Source organism: Capra hircus, chromosome 1 (assembly GCF_001704415.2).
Source record: "Capra hircus breed San Clemente chromosome 1, ASM170441v1, whole genome shotgun sequence".
Taxonomy (NCBI): domain Eukaryota; kingdom Metazoa; phylum Chordata; class Mammalia; order Artiodactyla; family Bovidae; genus Capra; species Capra hircus.
Genome location: NC_030808.1, coordinates 76,622,644 through 76,648,241, shown reverse-complemented (window position 1 = coordinate 76,648,241; position 25,598 = coordinate 76,622,644). Strand labels below are relative to the sequence as shown.

The 25,598-nt window shown below is 35.8% G+C and overlaps 1 protein-coding gene across 1 annotated transcript; it reads left to right on the top strand.

The window, feature by feature from the left end:
• CLDN16 (claudin 16) lies at nt 472–24,817 on the top strand. The gene is given in 7 exon segments (XM_013963838.2): nt 472–723; nt 725–781; nt 783–923; nt 15,174–15,276; nt 18,601–18,765; nt 21,638–21,829; nt 22,457–24,817. Coding segments are annotated over 7 exon segments (882 nt in total). The 5' UTR covers nt 472–633; the 3' UTR covers nt 22,591–24,817.

Sequence of the window (25,598 nt, the reverse complement as noted above, 5' to 3'; positions counted from 1 at the left end):
ACAGACACAATATTGTTTTATTTTCCCAAGCACGTCATGATGTCTGCTTGTATTAATATCCTCATTTTACAGAAACTGGAGCCCAAGCGCCTTCAGCCTATAAACTTCAGAACAAGGATTTATACCCTGAGCTGTCTGGATTAAAATGCGTACTCTTTCCCACTGAATGATGTCAAAAGGTTAGGAGCCATGGCTCTACCTGGGGCCCAGGTGCTTGGGAACCCTTTATGGGCTGTTCTGCCCAGCACTTTGGAATGCAAACTCCCTTGAGCAAGCCCTTGTTGGCATAGTTTCACCAGTAGCCTGTCTTAGGTAGTTAGCGAATATTAAAATAGTCCTAATAATAAAATAGCGCTTGGTCAACCGTGTAGCCCCCTTACTGAGGGGAGGAGGAGAATAGCTCACTTTCCCTGGAGGGCCTGAGAAAGATCAGTTTACAGGCGTCAGCATGGGGTGTAACCCTTCTTCCTTCTCTCCATCTTGACGCTGGCACGTGCTTCTTGTGACCATCATCTCCCATTAGCCCACGGTCTGGGCAGAAACCATGAACAGGGCTCTTTTTCTCCCCCACCCAAAACACACTCAGTCCTTTCACTGACCTGGCTTCTGATTGGAGGCTGGTTGCTGCAGATAATGACCTCCAAGACCCCTCTGTGGGTTGCAGCCTGTTTGTTAAGACACCTGCAGTGGGGAGCAAGGAAAAGGAAAAGAGCAGTATTTTCAACATCCCCAGGAACCAGAAGCACAGAAGACTGGGCCCAGGGCTGGCAGCTTCCCATGTGTCCTTTCCAGACAGTCTGCTCGCTAGGATGAGGGATCTTCTTCAGTATGTTGCCTGCTTCTTTGCATTTTTCTCCGCTGGGTTCTTGGTCGTGGCCACCTGGACAGACTGTTGGATGGTGAATGCAGATGACTCCCTGGAGGTAAGAAGTCAGTAGATTCTTTTACTGACCCAAGTCCGTCCAACTTTTCTCTAAGCCCCCTGTCACATTACATTCTAGGACTAGTGATTGTAGTACTAGCCAAAGTGGACAGACTTATTCCTTACTTGGTACTTACTAAGTCTTTACATTATTAACTTATTTAATACACACAGCTCATCTATGGGGTAGGTATTGTTATCCCATTTTACAGATGAGGTAACTGGATAATCTCCCTTTTTTAATAAAGATAAACTTTTGCAAGCATAATTATATAAGCTTTCCAGAAACACCTCTTCCACTGTTGTGTATACCCAATTGAATAACATTCCAGTAACATCCTTCCTCACAAATAGAAATTTGCTAATCTTGAATATAGCATTAAGGGTAATGTGATAGACTTTCTTAAGAAATGAACACCTAAAAGTTGATCAAGTGATTAAACTCAAGTCATATAAAACCTACCCAATTACTGTGTAATGAAAAAATGTTCTTTTAAGGAGTTCCCAAATAGGATAAAAAATTCCGCGTGAAACCAAATCTTTCCAGTGTGTCCCAAAGTGCAGGGACAGATATGGATTCAAGAAACCCTCTTTTAAAAATGAGTTGCTCTTGGGAATCTAATGTTCGTCCAAGAGATGAGTGAGCGGTTCATATCTGAAAATTTTATTGTTGTCACTAGAGAAGTTCTGAATGAAGTAATTTTGAAATATAGAATTTTTTTCAGTGGCTATAAGAATCTGAAAGAGGTAAAAATCAATTCTTCAGAATCAGCAACTATTCATTAGCAAGGCCTCAAAAAGTGTAGGTAAGAAAAAGAAGCTGTATCAGGAACTCAAATAAAGAATATATAGCAACCCACTATGTTCTCCTGTGTACATCCTGAAGAGAACAGTTTACTCTAACAAATGCTGTAACTTTATGAAGTTTAAGAGAGATACCCAAGGGCAAGTTTTTATATTTTCTACTAATTTTATTTGTTAAACTCTCATGTTGGAGTTTCAGATGGAAAGTAATAATCTCTCTGTTTTTCTGTGTATTATTATGTTTCTGTTTTATTTATTTTTTCTTTCTTTTAAATTTCCTCTGACTCCTACATGGCACTTCAAAGCCAATAGAGTTTTAAGTATTTCTTTAGCTAGCACTTGAAAATTATATTTCTGGAAATTGTTGTAGAATTGAAATATTATAAAGGATGTCTGTTATATGTTAGTCCAGGGTGCATTATCTGACCATGCCCATAACTGGTGACTGAAATAAAAAACTCTCCTTTCAACAGTACTCAGAAAGTGCAGATAGAAACATTCTGCTACCATTAGCTTGCTAGAATATGGACTGTCAGTACTAGGTGATGAATACAAAAATATGCTGGACTTGAGCACACTTAAAATTACTTTTTTAAAAATATGCAAAATCACATCTAAAAACATTCTTAAAATATTTTCTAAATCAACTTGAAAATCTTTCCCCTTAAGCTGATGGAACTGCTAACTTCACTTGATAAGAAATAAAAATTTTAAAAGGGTCAGACCTTGCTGAGATAGATTGGAAGTCCTAGCACTTAAAGTGTCTCCTTGATTTCATCTCAGTACATACAAACAATTTGCCATCTGTTCTGTGCAAGAACACTTCTAGTGAAAATGAATGCAATGAGCAGTCCAGTTTACTCACCTCCAGTAAATCCTTGCAAACTTTGGACTATAGTTAGTAGTCCCTAGCTTTTTTCATATATCTTGTACCTGAAATGTATCATAATAAACACTCCCCAAGAAGACTTCCCATTATAAGAACCTTTAAAATTTCTCTCCAACAGTCTCTTTATTTGTCAATATTTTGTGGATCTCTCATAATAATTGCGCCTTCATTTGGCAACATGTAAAGTCATAACATTTTCCATAAATGTTGATATGATACTCACTGACAATTATACTGTTCTCCCTCTTTGCTTCCTTCTCATGGATATATATACATATATAATTGGTCCATATTAACAACTCACTTTAAACAACTATTGGAAAAAAAGAAGTTGACACAATAAAAGTGCTTTAAAAAAAAAGCATAGTCATAGAAAATTTGAACAAAAAGGGATATAATGAATTTTTAACTTTGTTAATCTTTTATTGTGATGAAGACATCAAAGTGGCAAAATGAATTCTACAGTTCAGGATAACATAACACACATGAAATGTATGCATGTAAAAGGTGCTCTGCTAATCCTACTAGGGGAGGCAGAGATAAAACAAGAGCAGGTCCTGCCTTTCATGAGTATACACTTAGGAACAAAGATACCATGAAACTATAATAAAGGGCAGAGGCCAACTCATATTGAGAAAGAAATGAAGTACCAAGGGAACAAAGAAGATAGGCGATTATTTCCTGTCAGGAACATTGAAGCAAGCCTTAAGGAGTAAAAGCCATTGAACAAAGCCTCAAAAAGATGCAAAGGTTTTCAAAAAGTAGAAATGGCAGCAGAGGTCTTCTGAGAGAGGACAAATAGCAAAAATACAGAACAAATGTGAGTAACAGGGAGCAGGAGGCAGATAAAGCTCAAATACCCCTTTGCCTTACTAGAGAATGCTCAAAATACAACAAAATAGTATTTTGTCTTATTTACACCTGCCCCGAAGAGAAAAGTTCTTTGAGTTAAGGAAAAGAATAGATGCATGTGTATGTATAACTGAATCACTGTGCTATATTCCTGAAACCGGCTTAACACTGCTAATCAACGGTACTCCAATATAAAAAAAAAAATAAATAAAAACATTAGGAAAAAAGCACATGGGATTGTGTCGTGCACAGCCCCAAGTCAGGCAGCAGGGGTCCTGAGCCATAATGCTGCTCCTCCTTCATTCTTGGGCCACATGTGTCCTGGAAACACTGCAGTGTGACAAGAACTTGGGTTTTGAGATTATTGTAGCCTGTGTTTGCATCTTAACTGTCTTCTACTGAGCAAGTCGCAGCTCGTGTCTTTGGCCCAGTTTCCTCGAGTATGAACATGAAGTCGAATTCAGTTGTTTTAAGGTCCTTTTCAGTCTTATATCCTTCAACATCAGAACTCCCTGGCTATGACTCTGTCTAGAGACATGACTATGTTTTCCAGAGAGATGGCCAGCCAACACAGGAGGACCAATGGCATCTACGGCCTCCCCAGAAATTTCCACTAGGAAATCTAATGTTAATAGTCTTCCTTTTTCTGTAGCTTCATATGTTCTTTCTTCTTGTTTCCCACTCTCCTTCCATCTTTTTTTTCCTTTCTATTCTTCCTCCCTCCCTCCTTTCTTTCTCTTTCTTCCTCCTCTCATTTCATTCTCCCCTTCTCTTTTTTCCTCCCTTTTAAAAAGTCTTTTATGCTCTACTTCCCTTTTCTTCTTTTTTTCCCTCCCCTACTCTTCTACTTTGTCTCTTTATCCCCTCTGTTTGTGCTTCCTGTCTTTCTTTTCTATCATCTATCATTCCACAAATGCTCTTTGATACCTATTGTCTACCTGATACTGTAGTGGGTACACATTATGAAAGAGGATGAGTCTTGGATCTTCCTTACATTTCTCCCAGCATATTGGGAGAGACAGAAAGGTGAGCTGATAGACACAGTATGCTATGGCCAGTGAATGCTGTGATTACAGGTACCTCTGAGTGGCCAGCTCACTCCATCATGAATAATCAGTGAAGACTACCCAGAAGTATCTAATCCAGACTAGAGGAACAGGTGAAAGGGCCAGAAAAAGAAGAGAATATTGCAAGCACAGGATATGATATAGGCAGGGATCTAGGTATGAGAATGCTGTATGTTAATGGCTTTGGACATATTTCAGCATGGAAAGACTTTCCAGTGTAAGGAAAGAATATAGGTACTGGATCATCAAGGGATTTGTGTTCATGTAAAATATAATTCTTATATGAGGCTTTTCTTTATCTCAGTTGGTAAAGAATCCACCTGCAATGCAGGAAACCCAGGTTTGATTTCTGGGTTGGGAAGATCCCCTGGAGAAGGAAATGGCAACCCTTTCCAGTATTCTTGCTTGGGAAATCCCATGGACCGAGGAGGCTGGCAGGCTACAGTCCACGGGGTTGCAAGAGTCAGACACGACTGGTCTAAACCACTACCATAGATCTTATATCATAGACAAAAGTGGTTCACTCTAAGCAAACATAGATATGTGTTTTAGAAAAATCCATCATTCTAGCTAATGTAAGGATTAGAAAAGGTAAAATGAATTACAGGGAGACCAATTAGGAAGCTTTTCCCATAGAACAGGAGGACAACATTGATAATCTAAACTAGTGTGGCACTAAGCATTAAAAGTTGTGATGATACGGGAAGCTAAAGAACTTGAATTGGTGGGATTGATAATTGATTGCAAGGCTGATGCACAAGGAGAAGTAAAATTTGAAATCCACTTTCCTGTTTTGGAGCAACGGAAGGAAGGATGGAATCATTCACCTCGAGCTTAAATGGAGGAAGATTAATCTTTATGCAAAAGTTATTAAGCAGAAATGTTCCCACACCATGCCATTTCTTTTTCACTTTGATTGTTGCACAGCACCTTGTGAGGGCCAGAGAGGTCATGCTTTGTAGGGTGGATGTTTACAGGTTGAACCTGATGTTAGAAGGACCTGAGATGAAATCTCAACCTGCCAGGCAATAACTGTGTGAATTTAGACAAATGTTTTTGTAAAACCACATTTCCTCTCCTACAAAGGAAGAATAATGATATGCACATCATAAGTGTCTTGTGAGGGTTAAATGAGCCTATGTATCTAAAGTATTTACCACAGTACCAGGCAAATATGAATCAGTCAATGAATGTTAGATATATTATCGTTTATCTGCAGTTTATTGCTTTGTTTTTGTTCTGGAGGAGGAGATGACATTTTGTGGAATGTTCACTGAAGGGAAAAATATGAGATTTAAGTTCTGTTCTTATTTTCTTTATTGATTCTGTTGGACAAATTCTGTTTATTTCTCTGAGCTGTTGGTTTTTCCATTTTAGTTTCTATGATTGTTCCCTTTTTGTCAAACTAGGAGACTAAGGCAGAGAATAAAGACAAAATAGCATAAGTATTCTACTAAATGCATTTTAAAAGAAAATAAATTGTGAATTAATAACATTATTAATATGTTATTATATTATGTGTAATTCTTCGTTATTCATCAGTTCAGTTCAGTTCAGTCACTCAGTCGTGTCCGACTCTTTGCGAACCCATGAATCGCAGCACACCAGGCCTCCCTGTCCATCACCAACTCCCGGAGTTCACTCAGACTCCTGTCCATCGAGTCAGTGATGCCATCCAGCTATCTCATCCTCTGTCGTCCCTTCTCCTCCTGTCCCCAATCCCTCCCAGCATCAGAGTCTTTTTCAATGAGTCAACTCTTCGCATGAGGTGGCCAAAGTACGGGAGTTTCAGCTTTAGTATCATTCCTTCCAAAGAAATGCCAGGGCTGATCTCCTTCAGAATTGACTGGTTGGATCTCCTTGCAGTCCAAGGGACTCTCAAGAGTCTTCTCCAACACCACAGTTCAAACGCATCAATTCTTCGGCGCTCAGCCTTCTTCACAGTCCAACTCTCACATCCATACATGACCACTGGAAAACCATAGCCTTGACCAGACGGATCTTAGTCGGCAAAGTAATGTCTCTGCTTTTGAATATGCTATCTAGGTTGGTCATAACTTTTCTTCCAAGGAGTAAGCGTTCTTTAATTTCATGGCTGCAGTCACCATCTGCAGTGATTTTGGAGACCAAAAAAATAAAGTCTGACACTGTTTCCCCTGTTCCCCCATCTATTTCCCATGAAGTGATGGGACCAGATGCCATGATCTTCGTTTTCTGAATGTTGAGTTTTAAGCCAGCTTTTTCACTCTCCTCTTTCACTTTCATCAAGAGGCTTTTGAATTCCTCTTCACTTTCTGCCATAAGGGTGGTGTCATCTGCATATCTGAGGTTATTGATATTTCTCCTGACAATCTTGATTCCAGCTTGTGTTTCTTCCAGTCCAGCATTTCTCATGACGTACTCTGCATAGAAGTTAAATAAGCAGGGTGACAATATACAGCCTTGACATACTCCTTTTCCTATTTGGAACCAGTCTGTTGTTCCATGTCCAGTTCTAACTGTTATCCATAGTGAAATTGAAAAGTAGCTTATCTACAAAGTTATTGGTCTCTCAATTATCAAAAATAAAAAATGTTTTCACAAGATTTTTTTTAATTTTTCAGTTCAACTTTTCTTAGTTATTTACTGAGAAGATCTGCTATATACCAAGCAATGCTATGATTAAAATTTTATGACCTCAAATGAAAGGTAATCCATGTTTGGATTCATTTTATCTTCATAACCAGATTTCCCCTGGGATTTCCATTTGCATTAATGATGCTACAATTCTTTAAGACATAAGACAATTTTCAGAAATAAGACAAGCATTAATGATGCTACAATTCTTTCAGATATAAAGTAAATATTTAAATTACTATAACTAGCATATACTCTGATTATTTGTTGTACTTTCTAACTGATTTCCAATTCCTTCAGCAGACATTCGAGGCTACAAATACTCTTTAATTCGCCTCATTGTCTCCTACAGTTCTTAGCCCCTCCTTCTAAATAATGGAACTTAGGAGGTATTTGTTGATATAAACCGAATGGGTACCTATTATGATACTTGACACACTCACTAAAAGAATGAATAAATAAATGAAATAAAATATGAAGTACTATTTGGAAATCTCACATTGAACAAGAAGTATCTCTGTAGAAAGATCATTATTTTTTCTTAGGCAAGACTTTTCATCTTGTTGCAATTTAAATTTTTCCAATATGTGGATCTGGTTCCTCTTTTTAATCAGATAACAATAAAGATCCAGTCCCCTGAGATGTATAATAAAATTAGTGAAGAGAATATTCTCATCTAGAAAATATAGCCTTTCTTCCTGGTGCTTCAAAGGTGGAAAGAAATGAAAAAAAGGAGAGATATAAAAGGAAATTAATATTTTATAATAATTCACTCAACATAAATTGTGATCTCTGTCACTGGATAGTAAATATTGCAAAATTAAGATACCATACTTTCATAAGGAAAACATTCTAAAATGATTAAATATATGGCTTAAATTAAACAATAAATATTACAATGAAAATACTTATATAGTCCATATATGTAAATTATGTGATATTATCATGAAGACCACAGACATTATATTTTACCAACTAAGTTTGCATTGTCCCATTCTTGCCATTTATAGCTTTAGCCAGTGCTTCACAGCTAAGTAAGCAGAGTTAACCAAACGTATTTTAACAAATAAATTCATGGTATGTAAATGGAGTAGAAGAGAAAGATGACATTTATTAAGTTTATTTTAATCTTGCTTCCTCATCCTTATAAATACCTGTCTTGTGTTCTTTTAGGCCCTAGAATAGTAAGAAAAAGAAAATAAAATATAAAAATTAAAAGTTCAGAACTCTAGTATGAAAAAATTCAAAAGCCATGTTTGTTCAAAGTGAAAATGTTTCATGTTTTAGAAAACGTTGTTTACTATAATATTCTTAAAACTTTTGCATTTTAATAAATATATTCAAGTAAGTACTGGAAACCAGTAAGTTGCATCTTCAAAATTGCAATACACTAGCATGAGGTTGGCAAAGTGGTGTGAAACTATAAGTTTCTATTTTATCGTGGTTTTTAAAAGAATATATCTTCATGACTTATCCCAGTTTTCTTTTGGCTAGTGCATTATTCTTCCTATATTTTATATTTACACATAAATCCCAATTCATATGCATTTATAACATAATGCATAGTGAAAAAGAAAAATCTTGTTTGATAGTGGTCAGCCAAGGATAAATATTTACTAACTTGCTGTGTATAATTACTACATATGAAAAATGTAAATTAAAGTATTTTAAGTTTGTCTCTTCTCAAAAGATGTATAAAATATATAGAGGCAAGACACACACGCAAAATTGTAGTAAGAAGACAATGTAGGCAAAATTATGTGTTGCTGCTTGTAACACAGAGTGATGAAAAAAGAGAAACTGGCAAAGACTAGGATAGAGATGCCTTAATGGGAAACTGCTAAAGAGTTTAGAATAAGAAATCCCAGGATTAAGGAATTAATTTTTGCCATTATATACTCAACTTCCCTGGAGGCTCAGATGGTAAAGCGTCTGTCTACAATGGAGGAGACCTGGTTCGATCCCTGGGTTGGGAAGATCCCCTGGAGAAGGAAATGGCAATCCACTCCAGTACTATTGCCTGGAAAATCCCATGGACAGGGAGCCTGGTAGGCTACAGTCCATGGCGTCGCAAAGAGTCAGACATGACTGAGCAACTTCACTTTGACTTTCATACTCAAATGGAAGATATTATCAATCTAATTTCCTTAAGTCTTGTCTATGTGGTATCCTGTTCATCCTTACCACCATGGTAAATAATTTCCAGAGTCAATTGAGTAGATAGGGTCCAGGCTGACATCCAATCAGTATAAACTCCTAATCTCAGTAATAGTTCTTAGACTCCTGGATTTGACTTTTCTACTCTATCCAGTCAAGCTGAAAGGACATATTAAGCATCAACTGTACATCTAATGTTTCAGTAACCATTTTCCATGGCAAATTTGAAATGAGAGTTAATGTGTATGGATTAGAAATAAATTGACAAATATTTTCTCTCAGTAAACATCTACTGAGCATCTATTATACACTGAGGAGAAGGGGTTGTAAGCTCCTTGAGGCAAGCTGCCATACCTGTCTTGGTCATTGCTGTATCCTCAGCATTAGTTGGTTGACTGACATGGGGCAGACACTGAATGAATGAACATAGTCTGAAAGACAGACTCGGGAGACTGATGCACATAAATGCACATGAAAAGGTAATGCAACAGTATACATGCTATAGAAATATGGAGAGGTTGCTGTGGGATCCAAGAAGACATTAACTCCAGCTGGAGAGACTGGGAGAATCTCATGGAAGAAGGCATACTTTTGAGGTAAGGTTTCAATGATAGGCAGAAATTTGAAGAACCACTCAGTTCTTGCTAATTGTTGCTACATGGAACTAGGAATTCCTGGTGGCCAGATTGGCCAGAAACCTGTACTCTTATAAAATGTTTATGTTTTACTGTTGGCAAAAAGTACATATTAAGAAATTTATGCTGGCTTCATTTTGCGTCTTGTACTTTTCCTGTCACACCTTGGGTAAACTGACTTCTCCTCACTTCAGGATCAACAGCTATTCATTGAAATGATATAAAAATTCATCAAGTATCAAGACTGCCCTAGTGGTCCCGTGGATAAGGCTCTGCGCTCCTCACACAGAGGCCATGGGTTGGATCCTTGACCAAGGACCTAGACCCCACATGCCGTGACAAAGATCGAAGATGTGCCACAGCCAAATAAATAAATAATAAAAATAAAAACCCTTTAAAAATAAAATTAAAAAGTGAAAAACAAACCAGGGAAAACATTATTTATAGAAAAGTAAATGCTTTCTTTTTGCAATCGCCCTCTATGTTGTTTATCAGTTTAACTTTATGGAGGCTTTCAATGGCTAAGTCAAAGATCTCTCTTGGCAAATGTCATATTACACTTGAAAATATGTGGGTTATTTTCAAGTATCTCTGATATTGATTTATATCATAATTCCACAGTAATAAGAGAACAGGCTCTGTTATGATTTCAGTGCCTTTAGACCATGAAATTTTTGCTCCTTGTTTTACATCCTCAGATACGTTCCAGTGTCTCCTAGCTTGCAGTCTATGGGAACTTGAATAGAGTTTGTATTCTACCGTTGTGTAGAAATTGTATAAATCTTAATTGTGTTGAATTGGTTTACAGTGCTTTTCAGATCTATTCTATCCTTCTACTTCTCTGTAGATTCATTCTGTTAATTTTTGAATTTGATATTGAAACTCCAACTAAAAATCTTAATTTATCTACTTAAAAGATAATGGTAGCATATAGTGGCACTACATGAAACCTTGTTCTGTATTTTCCAAGTCTTCTGTAAATGTGTTATCATACTTTTATAATTAAAAAATAAAAATTGATATAAATAAAAATTACTGCTTTTATTTTATATGTTATCTATTAATATATGGATCACATGTTAAGAGGACAAAGCTTAAATCTGGAATTGTCCATTTTGGACAACACTGTGAGATAAAATTATAGTTAATGTTATTTTTGCCCTTTCAGTTCTGTTCATTTCAGTCGCTCAGTCATCATGTCCGACTCTTTGCGACCACATGAATTGCAGCACGCCAGGCCTCCCTGTCCATCGCCAACTCCCAGAGTTCACTCAAACTCACGTCCATCGAGTCCGTGATGCCATCCAGCCATCTCATCCTCTGTTGTCCCCTTCTCCTCCTGCCCCCAATCCCTCCCAGCATCAGAGTCTTTTCCAATGAGTCAACTCTTCGCATGAGATGGCCAAAGTACTGGAGTTTCAGCTTTAGCATCATTCCTTCCAAAGAACACCCAGGACTGATCTCCTTTAGAATGGACTGGCTGGATCTCCTTGCAGTCCAAGGGACTCTCAAGAGTCTTCTCCAACACCACAGTTTTGCTCTTTAAGAAATATTAACCATAATATTTTAAGCATCAGTCTGCTTTACAAGAACCTTTTCTTAAAACTTTATGAATTATAGAGTTGCTTGCCTTCCTCAGAGGGTAAAGAATCTACCTGCAATGCAGGAGACCCAGGGTCGATCCCTGGGTTGGTAAGAGCCCCTGGAGAATGGAACGGCAACCCACTCCAATATTCTTGCCTGGAGAATTTTATGGACAGAGGAGCCTTGCAGGTTACAGTCCATGGGGTTGCAAAGAGTCAGATACAACTGAGTGACTAACTTTCACTTATGTTTGTGCCTTTTAGAGAGTTCTTAATAAGCCATTATACAACAGAAGGATAAGTGAAGACTCTAAATTTTAGGCAAGGAGGGCTTTCCTAAATGTGATAAATAACCTACAGTCTTTTAACCTTGTTTTTTTGTGCACAAAGGCACCTTTAAGAGTGTCTCCAGTAAGTGCTATATTAACACAGAAGTTTAGTTAATTACAGCCACTATTCTCACGTACCTTGACTGAGTGTGAATACCAAACAATCTAATATTGTGCCCTAAAGCATTAATACCTAATGAAATTGGATTCCTTGTTTCCCCTAATGAGCTCATTGCTTTTCTAAATACGGTTATTGCAGGTAAATGATCAATAGCCTTGAAAAATGACAGCACTACTGGATTATTTTGGCAAGAAAAAAATACTTTTTAGCTTAAAATAAGTATCCTCAAATATATATTTCATCTCGTTTTCTAAATACCTCACATAGAATGACTAAATTAGATTTCATTAGTTCATTTTAGTAGCTAAGTTAGCAGGAAATTGGAGATTATTAGTCAATCTCTGATTATTAGAATAGTGACTTCAGGTCCACATAACCTACTTCAGGTTGTAATGAACCAGATCCAGTGTGTTTCTGTTCATTCAGACTCCAACGAGTAAAAGGCTATGAGAAGGCTTTTTTTTCTGTTGTATTATGATAGTTTAGTACAAACCATCTCTACTATATCCATTTCCCCAGGCTGCCATAGCACATTACCACATTTTGTTGACTTAACACAAGCGAAATTTACTCTTTTGCAGTTCTGGAGGCCAGAAGTTTGAAGTCAAAGTGTTGGGAGGGCTGCACTGCCTCTGAAGGCTCTTAGAAGAGAATGGATGCATTCCTCACCTCTTCCAGCTTCTGATGACCTAGGCTTTCAGTGGCGTGAGGCTGAGTCACTCTGAAGTCCACCTCAGTGGTCACACGACCTCCTTCTCTTCTTTCTATCTCTCCTCTGCGTTTCTCTTCTTCTTCTTTTTTTCAGAATTTAAACTTTTTATTTTGTATTGGAATACGGCCAATTAACAATATTTGGTAGTTTGAGGTGAAGAGGGAAGGTACTCAGCCATACATATACATGCATCCTTTTTCCCCCAAACCCTCCTCCCATCCAGGCTGGCACATAACTGAGTAGAGTTCCATATGCTATACAATAGGTCCTTGTTGGTTACTCATTTTGAATATTGCTGCGTGTATATGTGTGTGTCTCTTATAAGGACACTTGTCACTAGATTTAGGGCCGCCCTGGTAATTGAAGATGATTTTATCTCAAAACTCTTAATTTCACTACATATGCAAAGTTCCTTTTACCAAATAAGGTCCCATTTACAGGTTTTGGGGTTTAGAACATGGTCACATTTGGGGACAGGTGTTGCCATTCAACCAATTACATTTACTTTTCTCAACTTTCATATGGTTCATTAGTAATGCTGAACTTAGTCACTACTCAGGTTATTATGATGTTTAAGTACTTTACAAATTTTATCATTTATTGAGCAAATCACTTGTACTATGTATGTTTTGTAATTTTAAATTCTTATAGTCACTTCAGCATTAGTTCCTATATAATGACAAGGAGTTTGAGGTTCAAAAAGGTAAGATCTTGCTCAAAGAAACAACACAAGTAATGAGTGTCAATTTAAAGTCTGTTTTGTCAGTTATAGTTTACATTTTATGTGTATATAACTTTGGGCTTCCTTGGTGGCTCAAACAGTAAAAAGTCCGCCTGCAACACCAAAGACCCAGGTTTGATCCCTGGATCAGGAATATGTCCTGGAGAAGGGAATGGCAACCCACTTCAGTATTCTTGCCTGGAGAATTCCATGGACAGAGGAGCCTGGTGGGCTACAGTCCGTGGAGTCGCAGAGTCAGACAACTTAGCAACTAACACTTTCATTTTTCGTATAACTTTGTATGTTCAAATCCTCCTTCAGAAACATATATTATATTTCATAAGATGAATTTTCTGTATTAAATTATTAGTCTCTGTGGTGTCTCAGATCAGATGTGTGTACTAAGTCACTTCAGTAAAGAGTCTGCCTGCAGTGTGGGAGATCCGGCTTTGATCCCTGTGTCAGGAAGATCCCCTGGAGAAGGAAACAGCAACCCATGGCAGTATTCTTGCCTGAAGAATCCCGTAGACGGAGGAGCCTAGCAGGTTATACTCCATTGGGTCACAAAAGTCAGACACGACTGAGGGACTTCACTTTCAGCCAGTAGTAAAGTCTTATTTGCTGCACAAACAACTTCAAAGCAGGACATGGGGCAGGGAGTTTCATAGCACAGTTATCCTCTGATATAATTTTATTTTGCCAAGAAAAATGTTCTATATTCCTTTCTTCTCCACATCAGTTATAATCTCCCTGCCTTTCATTTCTCTTGCCACTCTGCTCTGTTATTTATTCTTTCCTTAAGGAAAATTTTAAGCTTTCATTTTCCAAGATAATTTTTGGTTAAATCTTACTAAACTATAACCAGATTGCCAAAATAATGTGAATCTGTAATTGAATCAGAATAAGCAATCATATTAGCTCTGTTCCATATGCAACAGTTCTGTCAAGAATACTTGAAAACATTTCCTGTTGGCATGTTTATAATTCTAGGAAATCTATTTTGACTTACAGCTTGTAAAGTATGAGAAGTTTCAGGACACTGCTACCTTTTAGCTTTAAAGTGGATATTTCGAATCATCTGTACAACATTTCTAAGTAGTAGTGGTTTACAGATGTCAGGTTTATGAAATTAATGTTCAGTTTGTTTACATCCACATCATAGCTCAAGCATTTGTAGTCTGTCAGTGGAGCAAGGGCAAAGTCATGTGGTCTTTATATTTCATTTATTGTTGTCTTCATGTATAAGTTTCTTTGACCATTATTTTAAATCTATGAATTTCGTGTATAATAACATGTTTCTTCATGGGATTCATCTTCATGATAAAGAAAAGCTAATGTACATTCCTAATAGATTCAAGATGTCAACAGTGATCATCTATTGTTATATTGATTTTTTTTTTTTTTTGGTGAGTAAATGTCAGCATAGCAAAATGAAGTGCTGCCAGATTAGATCGACTTGATGGAACCAATCATAGGCATCTGAATGTGTTTAATTCTGATTTTATCCGTCTTCAGCATGACATATTCCCCCTCCACTCCCAAGTCAGGAAATAAGTTTACTTTCTGTTGAGAAAAGTCTTTATTGTTGGTGCTTAAGAGAAAATACTCTAGAATGTATGGTGTTTGTTGTCAATGAAATGCGTACAGTGCTTGTAAGCACTGTGCTTTGCTATTAGTCTCATAACAGCCAAGTTCTTCCTTTGATCAAGGTAAACTGAAGTGTGTCTGCCTGGCTGTTTCACATATTGTCTTCTCCAACATCTAGGTGAGCACAAAATGTCGAGGCCTCTGGTGGGAGTGTGTCACAAACGCTTTTGATGGAATTCGCACCTGTGATGAGTATGATTCTATACTTGCTGAGCACTCCTGTACGTATGCCTTACACATCCCTCCTTGTCAGGGCAGGGAGACCAAAGGAAATTGAACTCAGGTTTCCATGATGTGTTTTTGTCTTCTACTATACTATAGTAAGGTTCTGTTCAGTTCTAAATGTTTTGATTAAAATTTTAGTTTATTATTTCTGAAATGTGAATTGAAGCATTGTTAGCATATTTAATCTTTTCCCATCTATTCATAAATTCTTTTAGGGTAAAATTGTTACCTTATTCAGCTCTGCTATCTCACAAACAGTCTGTTATAGTGCCTTACACACAGTAGGCTCTTAGTAAACAATTAAAAAATGAAATTAATTCTTTAAGGGCAGTGATTTTTATGATTAGAGTTGATAGGTTAGATGAAAAGATTTCAGAGAAGTCTTTTAGCAATGACTTAGGTCAGATAGAAAATTTACAATATTTCAGTGAATGATTTGCTAAGAAAGAGAGAAGGTCGAGGCAGAGGGGCAGATACAGAGACAGAAGTATAGGGCGACAAAGAGGCAAAGAGACACAGACTGTGGGATCAGGGAATGAAAAAAATTCAGATATGTGACACATTATTAGCAGATACAAAAAGCCAGTTCCTTCATCTTCTCTACATTTAGCTTTAAATTATAATTAGGTGTTAACAAGGCCCTTGTTTCTATGAATAGAGACTTCACAGATTGAAAAGCCTAATTACTGATTTCTCTCCACTCTTCTCCATACTATTTATTTATTTACTTAGAACATCAAATTGTGCTAAAGTACTGGTGTAGTCACTAAATTAAATTTGTTTTAGTCTCTTTCAAATAAAATGATGGCTGGTGGTACAACATGGCAACTTCTTTTCTTAAGATAAATGAAAAGTAAACCCTTAGAATGTGACTTTTCCCCAGGACAGCTATTTCAGTCCAGGAAAAAGCACTTAAAAGGAGTTGCACTCTAAAAACAGCATTCTCTGCCATTTAGGATTTGAGTGACTGGAATACTTTTTAACGTAATTCATAAAGCTTTTATTTCACTTTTTTGGTAAAAAAAAAAAAAAAGAACCTTTTATGTTTTCTCTTTTTCCTTGCACTAACCTAGAAAGAAGCATGATTTAGTCTAGGAATGGACATTTGTGTTCGTGTGAACACTAGGTTATTCTAGAAATTCAGGGCTACGTTTAGAGCTGAGAAGAACATAGAAAGATACAATATTTCCAACTTTTAAAATATTGTTATGTATATTTATGCAAGAAGAAAATAAAATCATTCATAAGCCTACTACACAGAGAAAGCCACTATTTGTACTTTAAAATGGTCCTGTATCTTTTGCCTATACTACTTCACATTTTCCTCTTGATATATTTTTATCTATTACTTTTTAAAAATATCCTAAAAAATCTCTTAATTTTCTTTAAAAATTCTACCATATGCTTAAAGACAAAAGAAATAAAAATCTGTTCTAAGAAACTAATGAGCTGTATCCTCTAAGTTAATGATGTTACCTATAAGAGAGTAGGATTTTATTTTTAGTCTTTGATATCTTTTATACAATCACAATTAGATCAGCTTTCTCATTGCTCTGGCCTACTTAGGGTATTTAGACTCAGGCATTTTTTAGGACTCTGTTGATACTGTTAGTCTGAATCCATCTCACCCCTTCAATATTCTGGTAGCCCAATCCCAGACAATCTCCAAAAGGAGATTCCTGACTGGCCAGCATTAGCAACCTACTTGCAGAGCTGCCTTCTTGAAACTGGATTAGCTATATGGTTATTGGATGACACCACAGGAGTGAGTCCTCAAGTTCCACAGAGCATCTGAAACACACTTTGTATAGGAGTTTAGGTCAGACAGGGGAAGACCAGGGCCCACAATGATTTCAGGGCACTCTATCCAGATGACAATCCTGGCCCTGTTGACCTAAGTTTCAAAGGAGACTTACAAAACTTCAAGGGAAATACTCCAGAGTGTGGGACCACTTGATTTGGAGTGCTGAACAGGAGGCTTATTTGTATATACCATTTGTGGATCAAGGAGATCTGTCGAAATATAAAAACTATCAACCTAACAAGTTACATATTTTTCTCTTTCTTCAATTTTGAAAAAAAAAAAAACGAAACTCAGATTTGGCCTAAATTTGAGTCAAATTTTTAAAAATATCGTCACTTTTTGATATCTTAAATATTCACATTTTAAGGTATAGATTGATTTTATGCATTGATTTCCTCTCTTAGAAGGATTATGAAAATATTTTATATTTGAAATGAGGAAGATTGGCCACATTTTTACAGGCAGTCTATAACTAAGTAGGCCCTAAAGTGGTCTCATCATTGGGGAAAAAATTATTTCAATCAAATGAAACCCCAAATCACTATGAAAGTAAAATAATTACTATAACATCAAAGCAATAAATTTTATTACTCCTCTCCACTAGCCAGCTAAAGTACCAATAGTTCTGACTTCAGATAATTAATCCTCCATTAGTGGTAACATTATCCTAGTTTTAATTTAGTATCACTGGGACTCACAATTGAGGAAACTTTCACAGCTGATGTTCCCATTACAGATGACTGCTACTATTCCACTTCTATTTACCTGATCTTCTCTTTCCTAGATTTTCTGCCAAATATTCTCATTGGTGATGGCTTTAAAGTATGTGCAGTTGACAATGCAAGGTGGATAGATTAATGCAGAGTGTTGGCCAAGAGGGGTCACAACATAAAGGAATTAAAAGAAAATATGATTCTGGCTTCCAGAAATAGTCTACTTAATAACAGAAGTTCCTTCTTCTAAAGATCTGCTGATGGCTTCCACCTGAATTGGCATGAGACATCTGGAAATATTTTATTCTTCTCCTCTATATTAAAATTTAACCAATTATTTACACTTTTTCAATAAAAATTAAAACACATATAGTAATTAATTATTTACTGAATATTTATTGGATATCTTTGGAAGAAGAAATACTCTACTTTCCATATAGCTTTTAGCTAATACTTGTGAACAAGACTCATTCCAAAACAGGAGGCAAAAAGAGAAATAGTTATTTAGTCTCTGCCATATGCCAGGCATTTTGCTAAGAGGCCAACAGGATCATAATAAGCAATGCTTAAACAAATAATGTTTGTTTAAACAATTAATGTCAGTAGTCTTATAATACTTTTGAATTTTATGAAAAAATTAAATAAGAGTATTTATTTTCAAGTTCATGCACATTTAAAGTGTGATTGTATTCACTGGGCATGTGTTGACGTATGCAGTTGTCTTTTTTTCTTTGGTGCACCTCTATGTATTAACATGTCTCCTTCCTCTGATTATGTTGAAACCACATGCTCTAATCTTCTAGTGAAGCTGGTGGTAACTCGGGCACTGATGATTACTGCAGATATTCTAGCTGGATTTGGATTTATTACCCTGCTCCTTGGACTTGACTGCGTGAAATTCCTCCCTGACGAGCCATACATCAAAGTCCGCCTCAGCTTTGTTGCTGGAACCACATTACTAGTAGCAGGTACTTATCTGGACTAGTGATGGGGAAAAAGATACTCAACTAAGGTTTTGGGATGAAGAAGGGTATTGTTCTGAAGGAGTTCATTTTAGGATCATATGTGACTTGCTTTTCTAGAATGAAGGAATAAGGAGCGCATCCACCAACCCTGCTTCCTTAGTTTTGTAATTAGATATTAATCTTTGGCTAATATCCCTAATCAAGGTTTTTGATGTCCTCAAACAATTTCTAACCACTTAAAAAGTATATAAAGCTTTAAGTTTTTAAAAACTTTTTTGGTGATTATTCTTGAAGTTAAATCCTAAAGTAAGCCCCAAGCTGCCACCACCTTGCCTGTGCACATTCTTACCAATTCTTTGCAATGACCTAAGTTGTATCAGATGACACCACCCTTATGGCAGAAAGTAAAGAGGAACTAAAAAGCCTCTTGATGAAAGTGAAAGAGGAGAGTGAAAAAGTTGGCTTAAAGCTCAACATTCAGAAAACGAAGATCATGGCATCTGGTCCCATCACTTCATGGGAGACAGTGGAAACAGTGTCAGACTTTATTTTTTGGGGCTCCAAAATCACTGCAGACGGTGACTGCAGCCATGAAATTAAAAGACACTTACTCCTTGGAAGAAAAGTTATGACCAACCTAGATAACATATTGAAAAGCAGAGACATTACTTTGCCAACAAAGGTCTGTCTAGTCAAGGCTATGGTTTTTCCAGTAGTCATGTATGGATGTGAGAGTTGGACTGTGAAGAAAGCTGAGAGCCGAAGAATTGATGCTTTCTAACTGTGGTTTTGGAGAAGACTCTTGAGAGTCCCTTGGACTGCAAGGAGATCCAACCAGTCCATTCTGAAGGAGATCAGCCCTGGGATTTCTTTGGAAGGAATGATGCTAAAGCTGAAACTCCAGTACTTTTGCCACCTCATGCGAAGAGTTGACTCATTGGAAAAGACTCTGATGCTGGGAGGGATTGGGGGCAGGAGGAAAAGGGGATGACAGAGGATGAGATGGCTAGATGGCATCACGGACTCAATGGACGTGAGTCTGAGTGAACTGAACTCCGTGAGTTGGTGATGGACAGGGAGGCCTCGAATGCTGCGATTCATGAGGTCGCAAAGAGTCAGACATGACTGAGTGACTAAACTGAGCTGAACTGAACTGAAGTTGTATCAAGTTCTATATTAGACTTTTCTCATGTGCCAACTCATATGATCATATCTGTAACAATAAACAAGTATGATCTTATCTTTACTTAAGCAGAGAATAAGTGGATTTCTGAAGACATAAATCAAGCAAGACTAAAAAACAATAAATCAAGACGCACTTTATATGGGGTTTATTAGTGAAACAGCAAAATTGATATTTTCCTGAGGTCAGCCATTAATTTCAAATTAGTCATCCTAAATAAGACCCAGTGTCTTTCTTGGATTATAATGCAAATTGAGAGTAAGTGTACTATGAAAAAACCAAAATGTAGGAAGATTGAAAACCATCTTCTTTTTTGATAGCAGCAAACAGTCACCAAAGCAAATTTAAGTGGGAACCTGACTGGGACGTGAAGGGTAAATTGATGAGAATTTTAAAACTAGAAATACTTGGAGATATGTATATATGTGTAATGTGGGACTTTATGCCAGTTAACTTAATCTGTCTCCTTTTTTTGGTCTGCAAATTAGGGTAGAGCCCCAGCAATAGTATCCATTCTTAATCGTTGCTGTAAAGATCCCAAAGTGGGCAGAGTAAGCTCATAGCAGAAAGTCTCACCCATCACATGGTCAAAAATGGGACCTCCCTGATATTTTCACACAAGGCCCTAAGGATCCTTAGCTTGCACTAAAAAGTCACAATAATTTATTAGTTTTTTTTCTTTTCAAAATATCTATTCCCATATCCAGCTTAGTGAAAACAGAAACCTTTTGTACGTAACAATGTACTTTATTTAACAAATTTAAACATCTTTTAATGCTATGCAATTTTGTTCTAGAATTCTTTTGAAGACATCACTAGATAATCTACTCTATTTTTCATAAAATATCAAAACTAAATTTAAAGAAAAATAAGTCAATGAAGAAAATTCCTGCAGGAATGGCTAAAGAAATGACTGAATTAAATCACCCAAGATGACCAAAGCCTTGGAATTACTATTTGAAATTAGTATGACATCTGTTTTAAGTTTCAAAAAAAAAAAAAAAAAGAATTTTCATGCTAAACCTATAGGTTTCAGTATTACAGAAAAGATATAGTAATTCATGTCCTGTATTCTAAAGGTTACTATGTGTTCATGATCAGGTCCTTCTTAAACTTGTTGCATTAAATAATTGTGAAAAGAGTGCAATGAAATTGTGACTTAAATGGAAATCACAGACTTACTAGGAAAAAAGGTGAGAGTTTCTTGTGGGCTTACAGATTTCAGAAACACTATTTTCATATATCTTTTGTTCTACAACTGCCCATGATATTTTCTTCCATCTGAGCCCTGACATGCAATTTATACCTGTAATTTATACCTGTGAAAGGACTCTAGTTGCATCATTTCAAACCAGTCAATTTTCAGAAAGACAAATCTGTGAGGATTAAATTTTATTTGAAATAAACAAAATATTTAGTCTATTCTTACATGGTGGGTGTGGTAGATAAATTTTCAATTTCTACTTCAGTTATTTGTTTTTATCCTCAAATCACTAAAATTACAGGTACTGATTATGTAGTTGACGTAACTTCAATCATGGGTCTGGGTGGTGGGTCAGGGGAGTCATAGACTACTCTTAAATACAACATGATAGAATACTCTTAAGTACAATACAATAGAATAACTTAATCTTCTTGGATTTATATTTGGAAAAGACATGAATTATTTTTAGCAATTTCCATTTCTTTCAGGTGCTCCAGGAATAATTGGCTCTGTTTGGTATGCTGTTGATGTTTATGTAGAACGTTCTTCTCTGGTTTTCCACAATATATTTCTTGGCATCCAATATAAATTTGGTTGGTCCTGTTGGCTTGGAATGGCTGGTTCTTTGGGTTGTATTTTGGCTGGTGCTATCCTCACATGCTGCTTATACCTCTTCAAAGGTAAGGACAAAATAAAATAGCACACTTCCTTGCCTCCAGTGTTATTTTTCCCAACCTAATGGAAACACATCTCACCAGCCCAAAGTAATATTGATAGCTTGATACTTATCTATTACCATTAGAGATTTCCATTGTTCAAGGACAACTGACTTGTTATACTAGAACCTTACTATCCAGTTAGTGATATATTTGTTGAAAAAGGTGGGGGTGGGGGGAAAGCAGATACAATTGTGTTCAATACCCAAATAGATAATGATTATTTCAATGTGTCATTATCTTATATATCTCATTTCACACAACCGACTAAATTTATATTTAAACAGAGAAGTAGATGCAGAGTCAAATCAAATGTACCCTTGTTGTTAAAGAATGTAATGTGTTACTAAAAAAAAAAACTAGGAAATTTCTCTTTTCATAAAAAAAAAAAAGGAAATTACTTGGCTGAATTTTAAATCTAAAAGCAACTTTTAGATTGAAACTCAGACTTTCTTCTAGGGTTCTGAGATGATTCCTTCTTAAAATATTTATATTCTTGCCTCTTTGAGAGAAGAATATATAATTACATTTTCCCAAAATTTACTGAGCCATAATTATTTTTATATCACTATGTTTATCTCTCCCAAACAGATGTTGGACCTGAGAGGAGCTATCCTTATTCCGCAAGGAAAGCCTATTCAACCACAGCTGTTTCCATGCCCCGGTCACACGCGACCCCTCGAACACAGACTGCCAAAATGTATGCTGTCGACACTAGGGTGTGAATTGACATGTATCAGTCTGTGTATATGTTGTTTAACTAATCAAGTGAGTTCAAATTAACCAAATAGCAGGCCTATCCAGGATCAGACATCTAGGCCTCAAGTCCAGCTAAATTAATTGCTCAGCTTACTCAAAAAATTAGAGTCTCCTATTGCTTCTCCTCAATTATTACTTTCTTTCGCATTCTTTTACCATCTCTCTTTCTCTCTCTCTCTCTCTCACACACACACACTTCCCCTGTATTTGATGATAAGGTTGCTGGGATACAAAACGTTTGTTGTGATTTCTATATTGCTACTAGAGATAGTGACGTGGTGGTATTAAAATGATATGACTCTTTTTAAGAATGGACAGAAACTTTCAAAGGAGGCCAGAGATTCTAATCTTTGAAGGGACTGACAAGCTCTTAGCTCTTTCCCTGGCTTTTGGCTCACTTTTTGTATTCTCCACTGAGTGAGTTATTTGATAACTCTGAAGAAGATGATTTTTCCAAATTCAAACCAGTTTATCAAAGCTTACCATTGCTCTGATTCTGTTAAAATAGAAAAAGAAAAGAACAGCTCCGTGTACCAGCCACTGGTGGGAGTTAAAGATGAAAAGTGCCCTCTCTATGCTCTAAATGTCAAAAGCAAATGCTGAATTAATACCAAATTAATATCAGAGTCAGTGCTGCCTTTCTTCCTCATTAGGAACATAAGAGATCTGTGTATTATTTTATCACTGCTCCAAGTTTGCTTGTATATTGTCAAACATTAAACCACAGCAGTTAACAGCTAAACCAGGGAGTTTGCTTAGTATTGATTGCTTGGGCATCTAAACGCCTTTCAAGAATGTGCCATATTAGAATTCACTGGTTCAAGTGTCCTCTCACCACTGGATTCTCAGTACCCAGCAAAATAGCCAACATATGATAAAATGCAATAAATATGTTTTCGCTTGAAAGCAATAAAGGCTCACAATTCTCTACTGAAAAAAAGTCAATTTTCCTCACAAAATGTGTGCTTTTTGAAAAATATAGAGTTATATACACATTTAAAGATATCAATGAAAGATTGCTCATGGATTTTACTCATATACATAATATAACCATTCTTCAATTTTTAAACTGAAGAGTTTTTTTAAAGCTACAAAATTTTAACCTTAGTTTTTCTGCTTCCTTGAAAGTCACATGAATAGCATTAATAGTCATGCAGTACCTTAACAGATTATAAAACCAAAATACTCTGGAAAATGGGAATACAGTTGTGAATTTCTGAAGCCCTCAAAAGAAGTGTTTCCAATTTAAAAAGCTAGATAATGTAAAAATGAGATAATAACATCTTGCTCATATATCCTTGAAAATGATGTTCATACTTCACAAGCATCTCTTTACCAATATCTCAGGAGAACTACTAATCTAATCTTAGAATTAAGAGTGATTGATTCACTTTTATTTCATGGATATTATTGACTGTTTAATTGACATTTAGCAAAATTAATTATTATATTTATTAATTATATGGATTTTATTCTAAGCATTTTAAAATTTATTCTGTGTTCTTTTTACTCAACATTGGCATTTAAACTTTTTATTCCCACATTTATTTTATGATTTATTTTCTGTCATGTTTTGTATATTCTATTAAGTCTCTTGAAATATTTCTGGGAAAAGGCAGCGTAAAATTAATTATGATTAGTTAAATTTTAGAGATACAAAATTTTCCCTCCTGAAAGTTTTTGTTTCTAGGAGGAAATATTTCAGAAGATTATGGAGATAATTAAAATCTATGACTGTTTTGAATTTTTTTCTCAATAAAACCATTTTTGCATATCCAAGGAAAAATATTAGTAACTTTTTGAAAATTCCCTTGGGAATCTTTATTCCTAATCCATAGTAATTCAATGAAGCATCCCCAAATAAAGCAGCTAGTGAACAGCAAAGCAAATGTCCAATTGTGAAGAAGCAACAATTAACACAGTGATAGATCAACATGCTTGGAAAGAAAAAATAATATAAGCCCAAAATATATACACATCTGGTTATTAGATTGAAATATTAAAATAGCCCACTCAATCTGTGTACTATAATTTAATTATGTCCTGTTAATTGTGATAAGAAAAAATAAAAAGTAATAAAATGGAAAAATAAAAAATTTATAAGCAAAAAAGATTTAATAAAAATTTATAAATTTATACAATTTATAAAATCTTTAATATCACATTTTAAACTGGAATTAGCCTTTTGTTATTAACAAAGTTATACGTGTGCATTGTATAATAGAAAGTTGGAAAGCACAAACAACCAAACTTTATCTTACTAAAATATAGTGGGACCATATGCTCTCTGCCTATATCACTACTCCTAAAATCCTACTGAACATCTGCACATTCTTCCAGATATTCTGTTTATGCATATATGTACAAAGATAATATATTTCTTTTTTAAGAGTGCATTCCATATGTGCGGCTTTTTAATCAAATTTTCCTCCATTAATTATCATAGTCTTTTCATAGCAATAACTTTTCATCTTACCTAACATCCAATCCATGTTTAAATTTGCCCAAGTTTCTCAAAATGCACTGTAGTACTGATTTCTTCAAATCAATATTTGCATTTCCTCTGGTTGTTATGCCACTCAAGGCTCTTTTAATCAAGCTACATTTTCTTTCACCATTCCTTAATTTACTTAAAAGAAAAAAAAAGCTGAACATTTTTTTCTAGTTTTTTCCATCTTCTGGATTGTCTGGTGGTTATTTAGCTTGTTTTTCTATACCTTGTATTTCTAGCAAATTGAAATTTAAATCAAAAGGCTTTGACGAAATCAAGTAAAATAGTTTCTAAAACATACTGTCGGTGATGTGAAGTGTATTTGGAGACCTAATATCTGGTTGATTTAGATGTAATTATGCTAAAATTGTCCACTGGATCAAGGTGATGCTTATCTGATTCCTCCATTCTTCAGTTGTATGTATTTTTCCTTTAGTGACAAATACAAGTGATTATTGTGGTGTTATTTTAGAAATCACAGAA